At 34.3% G+C, this 9,674-nt stretch overlaps 1 protein-coding gene across 1 annotated transcript; it reads left to right on the top strand.

The window, feature by feature from the left end:
• The first annotated feature begins 6,592 nt into the window (after positions 1 to 6,592).
• On the top strand, positions 6,593 to 8,041 carry LOC137388214 (uncharacterized). The gene is made up of 2 exons (XM_068074717.1): positions 6,593 to 6,673; positions 7,526 to 8,041. The coding sequence occupies exons 1-2, from the start codon at positions 6,593 to 6,595 to the stop codon at positions 8,039 to 8,041; spliced, it is 597 nt and encodes a 198-aa protein (XP_067930818.1).
• The last annotated feature ends 1,633 nt before the right edge of the window (positions 8,042 to 9,674 follow it).

Genomic DNA, 9,674 nt, shown 5'->3' with positions numbered 1-9,674 from the left:
TCTGCCTCCATATACATAAAATTTTAGTAAACTTTATCAGAAAGTATCAATAATCTTTATTGATTGCGATTTTTTTTGATGTTTGAGGCGATCTGACTGCCAGGATGTTTCAAGAATAAAATTGACTAAATTTGATCGCATTTAAAACATTCAGATCGAGCGAAAGTGTGATTATGATGTTTATAGATGCAAAAAGACCAACGGAATAGGAAAGCATAATGCTGCAACTTGAACGCAATAATTGATACTAACTATAGCAACCATAGCAACTAGGGAATCATTTCACAGGTAACTTTCTTATGAGTGTTTCAACCGCTATCAAGTTTTGTTGTTTTTTTTAAATAATAATAATAATAATAATTTTTTTTAATAATAAATTCTACAAATATTTTGTGCAAGTCCATATTTAAGGTGACCGAGGTTTGACCCTATATGGAGGCAGATGTAAGAGTTTTGTCTATACCTATACCTAAACTAGCTACATCTACCTGAGCAAGAATTATCAGTCTATTCTACTGGTGATAGGATCCAATGCTAACCGATGACATCTACATTGTATGGACCTCGATACATCTCAAAATAGAGAGCAGATATCTATATAATTGTACTAGCTGTGCCTCCCGGCTTTGCCCGGGTATTAAAAATCAGCTTGTAAACAATGAGAGGTGATGAGATTTGCTTATGACTCCCTGGCAGGCAACTCCAGCAAGTGGCAGGCCATTGCTAAGTAGCCTGGCACATTGCCTATGGCAAGTTCCACTAACCTAGTTAGTAAGCTTCAAATGCCGGTAGGCAATGACACTGCATCAGCATTGTTGTCCAGCTGCAGTTATTCTAATAATAGCTATAGCCGGAATGCAGGCAGACATACGACGTATGACACACAGACATACTTTGAGAAATACATATGTCGAAGAATAAGTGTACTTTGTAAGTTCCTCACAGATAAACAGAATAAAAAAAGAAGTGGTAATCAACAGCAGTGACAGACAAGGGATTCTTTTCTATGATGCTATTTTGATTTGAGGTTTCACATGACAAAAACATTTTAAACTATGTTTTTAGCTTTAATCTTTATTAAATAAAAATATAACACATCTAAAAAAATAGTCTCATTTAGAAAAAAGATATTTGTAAGACAATCCCTCACAGGTCTGCGCACCAATATTCAAGACATTCTGCATCGTCATTTGGAAGTGTGCAACATCAAGATCGTGTAGACATGTAGACATATACATTACATATGCAGAATATATAGTAGGTTATATATGCACAATATATAGTAGGCTATATTATATATGTAGAATATATAGTAAGTTATATATGAAGAATATATAGTAGGTTATATATGTAGAATATATAGTAGGTTATATTTGTAGAATTGCTCCAGTGCGCGTTATTTTAAAAGGTGTTTTTATTTTATTGTTTACTCAGTCTCTACCTATGAACAACCTCTTTGAACAAAATCTCACAACATTCGCGCTATTGAATATCACAGAGGGTTGGGCTGGTACCCAATACAACTTACCAAATCCTACGTTCTTTACTGGTTGCGAGAAGACAACTACTGTACAAGTAAGTAGCGGTTTAAATGTTAGATTACTGGTAGATAATAATGAGTAACTACATTATTATATTAACAAGTGTAGGTTACATAATCGTTACTACAATAAGCACTGTGTCCATATGCGTGATATCCAGATGAGATTCACAGAACTCATTATCATAAAAAGAGCCATGTCCGAAGCCACGATTGCAGGTTGAGAAAAAGATGGTATCGTATAGGATTCGAACTCGTTACTATAAATAGAGTCATATTGGTCTGACATGTGACTTTCTCGACATATGAAAAAGTTTCAGACCTAATAAACGGTTGAGGTTACGCTATACATTCTTTTTCTCATCATCTCATGAGTGCCATAACAGCTTGAGTGATGAGACAGATCTGTGGGCTGTTCAGAGCTATCATCAGAGTGTTAAAACATGACATACCTTGTTTTACAGCTGCTCATACAGTTCACCTGTTCAGGATCTTTTCAAATGGTTATTTTATGAATTCCAAGATTTGTAGGCTAGTCAAGCTCTCTCTCCCGCTACTGAAATTGATGAAGTTTTCCATCTCCAAATTTGAATAATTCTTTATTTTCTGTTATGGTTTGTTGTAGCACTCATCCAACCTCCAGTCAGTAATGTTCATCACCTACTTTGGTGTTTTAGGACACCAAATTAATGATATACGTATCATATATGATCAAAATTTCTGCATTAATTGCAGACATGACTGTAATGCTTTTCATGCCCGCATTGATGCAGAGATTTTAATTACTAATTATGCATCCTATCGGTGTGCTAGTAATCCCATGTAATAAGTATGGGATAATGAACTTCAACAAGAGAGCTTGAAGTGAAAGCTAAACTACCGGTACATTGAGATAGCTAAAGTCAGAGGGTATATAAAAACCGCAGATCAGCTTAAGAATCAGTGAACAAGCTATGACCACCATCAGAGACAACATCAGAGACCATCGTGTCTAGTAACTACTGCATATACAAAATTATTGTGTGTGCAACAAGACGATTGAATGGTACGGTATGTAATCCTACATCCTGTGAAACTACGTAAGCCAAGTTGACTTAGGTGCAGGACCAGGTGACAAAATACTTATCTCAAGCCAGGCTTGTAAGTATTAATAAAAACTTTACATGGAAAGCTGGCAAAAGCTAATTCTGTGCTTATTCATAGTAACTGAAGAGTCTAACCTTCACCCTTTGCCTGCGATCTGAAATTCGTAAGGAGGCTCTGGCAGATCTCCAGACACTATGCCCGGCCAATCACATACTATGGCGTGGTCAGAGACACTAACAGAATAAATAGTATGACTGTTTCTGTTCATAGTGAGTTTTCGGAGGAAGATGTGGGCTGATTGGACTCCGTGGTAAGCTATCCCTCATGTTTTGAAAACATCATCATGGTGGGACAACTTCACAATAAAACAATAAAGTATTTTCTCAGCTTTACTTTATATTACAGTTGTTAGTGCCAGACAACCGTCTTGTGCACTAAGACTCCACTGTCACCAGTCATAAAAATAGTATTTGCTTTCAATTCTTTTTCAGAAAAAAGTTATCAATGTCTAGAATATCGTTTTCAAAGAAGCTATTCATGTCTGTGATACCTTTTACAGCCAGAAACCAGTTCCCTGGCAGTCTTGTGCACCATGAGGGATTGTCAGGTCTAATAAACAGCTATTAAAGTAGGTAAGTCAGTCGTCATTTGGTGCAGTTAGTAGAGCGTTGGGTTATCAAATCAAAAGTTGTGAGTTTGTATCCTGTGGAAAGCAATTTTTTTAACTTCAAAGTGTGACTTTAGACAGACGAATGGGCACACTCTTAAAATAGTGAAGATTATCTATGACGATTATACCTTTGAGAAAAAGTTGTGTTTATGATAACTTTAAAATGAATTTATCTATGTCTATGATAACTTAACGATGAAGTATTTATGTCTATTATACTTTTTAGAGAAAGTTAGCTGTGTCTATGATACTTTTCCAGTTTAGTTTCTTCTGATAACATACCAGAACATTGATTATCACTGAATCTAACCCTCTTGTTTTGCTAAATATTACATTGTTAGTATAGGATAAATATTACATTGTTAGTATAGGATAAATGAGTTGTCTTTCTTAAAGCAACTTTTCAATGTTAAGTTCCTCACAGCTTTGAGATTTGAAAAAAGCAAACCAAAAGACTTCTTTGAATTATTATTTTATATTATTGTAATAGCTTGTTACAATTAATATTATTTCTATCTAGGCCTATGCTTTTGGCTGCACCAATGAATAATTACACCAGTTTATCCATGTAAATTGCTATAACTGTCATGCAAAGATTACATAATACGTGAAATTTTACAGAATGTAATGCAATATATTATATTATATTAAATTATAATATAATGTAATAGAAATGGCATAATATTATAATAAAAGTAGTATATTTTATTATACTTTATGATGTTTTGTAATAATTTACATGATGTTGTATAATCTATTGCATTGATATACAATATGATAAAGCATTATGTAATATAGTTCCAACACAATGCAATGCAGGGCAATATAATAGCAGATGACATAACTCATAGTAACATAAAATATTAAACATAACTAAACAAAATATGAGGGTGAGAGGTGTAATTTATAAAATAAAATAATTATGAAATAACTAAATATCATTATATATTTATTAAAGCCAAAAAATAGTTAGGGTATATTTTCTTGTGATTAACCCAATTTTATCGCAAATTTCTTGTAAATGTAAATGTAACTTGTAAATTTGGTTAAAAATTTATATAGTTTTTATAATTTTTATAAATATTTATACACGTAATATAATATTTATAATTTTATTATAATACATAAGATTAAAAGCGTTAAACGTAGCAGAGTGTCTCAACTAAGTTCATCTAAAGTGACTCTAACTAGAGTATTTGTGGTTTTGTAAAGGGGTTCCAAAACCACATTTTGGAATGGCGTTTTTGTGATGGCTGTGATTAACTCTTCATTTTTTAGCTTTTAAGAGGTTGCAATCACATTTCCACATATTTTGCACCTACAGCACAGCAGAATAAGACATGGTGAATCTTTTGATACCAAATAACGGTGATGTGAATTTTGTTGCAAGTCAACCAAATTGTAATAAAGTCAATAAATAATCAAAGATATTAAAGGTGACTTTAAAATAACCAATTGTAATTTATGATCATTTGTAAACAATACTTTCACTGAATTGCTACAACTTTTAAAATATAGGCTATACAAAATTAATAATAACAAGAGTAATTTTTACATTTATAAAAACGCTGTTTGTCTGTCTGCTGAAAGCTATTGTATTGGCTTGATGATGCATTCCTTTAGACAGGATGATGACTTTGATGACCTCACGGGTTACTGCATGAGATTTTTAAAGTACATGTAGTTGTTTACAGTTGGTTTTTACAAAGTGCCCAAAAATGAATATAAAAACAGTTATACTTTTTTGTATCGGCCATATTTGCTGTTGAGTCCAACTGTTCACTTAATAGCATGAGCTCCAAGCTTTCTGCTGCAGAGTTTTTTTGCATTCAACTGTCACAGATGTCAGACCCACCATCGTCAGCATAAAACTTCAGCTTTGCAGTTCAAAACCATGTGAGCTTTAAATGGGAGTTATCTACTCCTGGCAGTTGATATTATACCAAACCATCCAAGTTTGAAAAGCTGCCTCCCAAGAATTTGTGAAATATCTGCAAGCACAAGCTGAGCGATTGCTAGAACACCATTACACAAACAATAGCTCCGTGAGCTTGGATATGCATGTCTGAGCCCAGGAGAAAAAGAACCATAACGACCAGACACATGCCCAGTTGTGAGTGGTCTAAGTCTAGATACCCTTTCTGGCAGAACCATAAAGCTACATTTACACCGAGAATATTTAACCAAAAGTCAAAAGGCAAAGTCTGTTTGGTGTAAAACAAGAAATAGTTGTCAACATGGCTTGTTCCCGGTCACTCAAATAGGATCGGTGAAATGTTGAATAATATTTTTGTCCGTTTTCAACGGCTGTCATTGGTCAAGTGCAACATGGAGTTGACCAATGCTGCTAGAATCAGAATTACAAGCAGATGGAATGAATGTAAATGTTGTATTTCATTGGCTAAAAAAGTTAAACCATTTTGTGTAGTCAAAGTCTCGGGTTTGATTTGGTGTAAAGTCCTTGATAAAAAGTATTTAAACCATAACTTCCACTAAACGGCTTTCATTGTTTGTTCATGGTAAACCAGACCCGCTGATTCCGATTTTGTACTCAAAATAAAGATTGGTCCACTAATTTTTAAAGTAATTTTTGTTTTTGAAGGCTTTTTACAGCGATTCAATATCGGTGTCGCAATCGACACAACAAGCCCCGCCCATAAACATGAAACGTAACCTAGCTTTTTAGGTATGGAAGTTGGGGATGATTAGTCCTAAACTTAGCTATCAAAATAATCTCAGTCTGTTATGAAAGGTAAATAAACTATTTAACATTGCTTGTGGATTGTTACAGGATGTTTAATAGGCTGAACGCTAAGAAAAATGAGCTCAAGCAAGCGCGATTTTATCACAAGCTAGCGTTGTTATTGCTCCGTTTTCTCAAGGTTTCTCCAAACATGGCAGTTTTGAAAATGAGCCAACATGTATGAGTTCTTGACATGGACTAGTAAGAGTGATAGCTAGCAATAAACATCCTAGCCAACATGTATGAGTTCTTGACATGGACTAGTAAGAGTGATAGCTAGCAATAAACATCCTAGCAAAGTTATAGTTACAAGATTGTTCTAGAATAATACAGACACTCCTTTAGTTTATTCTCTTCTACTCTAAATTCTATTATATTCTATTATGTTTGAAAGGTGATCAACTATTTTAATTCAAATAATTAAATAATTATTTTAAAATATTACCTATAGCGATATACTACATAAATATTATTTATTAATAGGCTGTATATATAGAATCTACATATATAAACCTCAGTTTGTGTGTCCAGCTATAGCTATTAAAATTTAGGAATGAAATATCCATTCCATGATGGCTTTAATTGCGGCAACTCCCATTCGCCAACAAATATCTCAACAATTAAACTACCCTATGTGAGTGATGGATTCATTGGGAGATATATGTCGCTATATGGGAAAAAATAAACATGCCGTGTTGCGGTACATTACGCAAATCATTAAAGCTTGCTCTCACGGCTCTTATTAGTAAGTTTAATGATAGGTTTACTAACTAGCTGACTCAAATTAGCCATTGGCAATAAGCCAGGCTAATTGTAAATGGCAGGCGACTATATTACATATCGCTGTTTATGAGCTGATTTTTAATACCCGTGCGACACCGGGAATTCCGCTAATATATATATATTGGTAGAATCTATATTGAATATTTATATAGAATATATATAGAATATATATAGAATATATATATAATATACCTATATAATATATATAGAGTATATATAGAATATATATAGATTTATATTATTTATCATTGTAAATAATTTATAGAGATTTAAAAATGATGTTATAATTATTTGTGTAGTCCCTTTAGCCAAACTACTTCTGTCTTTTAGATATACAGTTTTCATATGTGTGATTCGGCCATTTTGTGCATCTTATCAATTAGTGAGTATCATCTTGTTGTGCAAACTGTGCAGTGGAACATGCATATTATGTAAATAAAATTGGCTCACTGCAGTACACCATAGAAACATGCTATAAGCTAGAATATAATTCTATTGCATGGTAAAATCGCAAAGACAGTTCCATAAATGTACTTTGATGATGTTTACAAATCTGTGTATATGAAAGAATTAACAAATTGGAAGATAAGAGAGCTTCCATTGCAAACACACTAACAAACTCACTGAAATGGCTTACAATTATCCATCACTCTTGTTATCAAATAGCAAGGTGATGACCTCAAACGAATCATTCATTTAACAGAGAGTATCTCTTGATGGTAGCTCTATTGTTCCCTATACAACAGTGTCTCTTGATGGTAGCTCTCTTGTTCCCTATACGACAGTGTCTCTTGATGGTAGCTCTATTGTTCCCTATACGACAGTGTCTCTTGATGGTAGCTCTATTGTTCCCTATACGACAGTGTCTCTTGATGGTAGCTCTATTGTTCCCTATACGACAGTGTCTCTTGATGGTAGCTCTATTGTTCCCTATACGACAGTGTCTCTTGATGGTAGCTCTATTGTTCCCTATACGACAGTGTCTCTTGATGGTAGCTCTATTGTTCCCTATACGACAGTGTCTCTTGATGGTAGCTCTATTGTTCCCTATACGACAGTGTCTCTTGATGGTAGCTCTATTGTTCCCTATACGACAGTGTCTCTTGATGGTAGCTCTATTGTTCCCTATACGACAGTGTCTCTTGATGGTAGCTCTATTGTTCCCTATACGACAGTGTCTCTTGATGGTAGCTCTATTGTTCCCTATACGACAGTGTAACCACAAACTGTTGATTAAAGAAAACTATAAACTTAGCAGTTGTCTTTATCTTTACCTGAATATTCTTGAAGCGGAATGCTCATAGAACATTCATGTTGAACTGCTGCTAGAATTGTGGATCCAAGCTAACGTTTAAGGAGTTGTCAGTTCCATACTTCGTTAAAATTATTATAACCAAAATACTAACATAAAGACTGGTTCCAGCAACTTCACTAATACTGATATAAACCCTACTACTAGCACTGCTACTAATACTAGTACTAACACTAATAGTGATACTAATGCTGTTCCTAGTAGTGATACTAATACTGATACTAATACAGACACTAATGCCCGATGAATAAATAGGATGCAGTTCCTAGCGTCACAGACAGTAATAGACAAGTGCTTGCAACCATTTGAGACTCATTGGCTGCACACCTACTTAAATCTTAACAGAATGTTTGGGTGGCTGCCATGAGGTCCCCTAGGATTTATAGAACCTTCAGCAGTGCCAATAACTAGAGTGCTAGAAGTGCACTCGATGTATTCAGTAAAAATGTCCTTGTCTAATAATAAAACAACCTTAACATGCTTTGTCTCTTGATTCCAGTTGATTTATTAGCATAACACGAAACATTACACTTTGAAAATAAACCATTTATGAGAGTGTGAGCTATTGATAGCCTGCTGATAAGGATCTTACCCTCTAATAGCCCACGGTAAAAACAAATGGCACCCAAAAATACATAGAGTCCAAGTACATGCTAACAAGTGTTGGAAGAAACGCGCTAAAACACGTATTAGTTTGTGCACTCAAGCTATCAAAACCATCTCATCGATTTCTGAGATGTCAGTCTTGTAGAATTGTAGGTTTATAGCCAGTATGTGTGAAAAATTGCTCGTAAAGGATTGAATTTAAAATGAATTCATATCAAACTTCTTGACACTTGAAATATCAAAACCTTTTACCTGATACCGTGATAAAAGATGAATAATCTTGTGCTATTCACATAACATGTAAGAATAAAAAATATTAGCTTCACATAATCTATAACTGCAGTGAACAAAATTGTTAACAAAATTATGTTTTCTACTTCTATAAGCATAATATTTAGTTAAGAACATGCAGGCAACAAAATTCTAGTCACCGACATGCCATAACCATATATAGCACTTTTTAGTTTTTTACATGATTTAGGAAATACAACTATACATGTACGATCATGAGCTAACAACTCCTAAATTTATACTGTTGCAATGTAAGAGCCTGTCTTTGACTGTGAGATGTGGTCGGCTTTACTAATCTTTGGATCAGACTACGATCCGCTGTCTTCTGTCTGCCCCAAAGATGGGGTGGCACGCCAAACCTCTCAATCTCACTGAGTTCACTAGAAAGTTGGTTATGGCGGCGGTGGCTACATTTGGTTGTGACTGGGGACACCATTCGTTCTGTAATTCTACGAATGTCTTTGCTGGTGTAATGTCGACAGCGGCGAGTTGTTAGTTTTAAACTAGAAGCCATTTCATCGGCAACTTGTTCTGACGAGCTGAAAACAAAATAATATAATAAATAATATGAACTAATAAGGATAACTAGGTCAAGTAACTGGCACTAAAAATGTTATGAAATATTATTCGCCAGAAAACTCAA

This window comes from Watersipora subatra, chromosome 2 (assembly GCF_963576615.1).
Source record: "Watersipora subatra chromosome 2, tzWatSuba1.1, whole genome shotgun sequence".
NCBI classification, from domain to species: Eukaryota; Metazoa; Bryozoa; class Gymnolaemata; order Cheilostomatida; family Watersiporidae; genus Watersipora; species Watersipora subatra.
Note: the sequence above shows the minus strand (reverse complement) of the source record. Positions and strands in the feature narration are given on the sequence as shown.

What these genes read in the sequence shown, in the direction of transcription:
- LOC137388214 (XM_068074717.1), top strand. Translation starts at nt 6,593, where the DNA reads ATGAAATATCCATTCCATGATGGCTTTAATTGCGGCAACTCCCATTCG. An exon ending in CAACAATTAAACTACCCTAT is followed by an intron (nt 6,674 to 7,525) that starts GTGAGTGATGGA and finishes TTCATTTAACAG; the next exon opens with AGAGTATCTCTTGATGGTAG.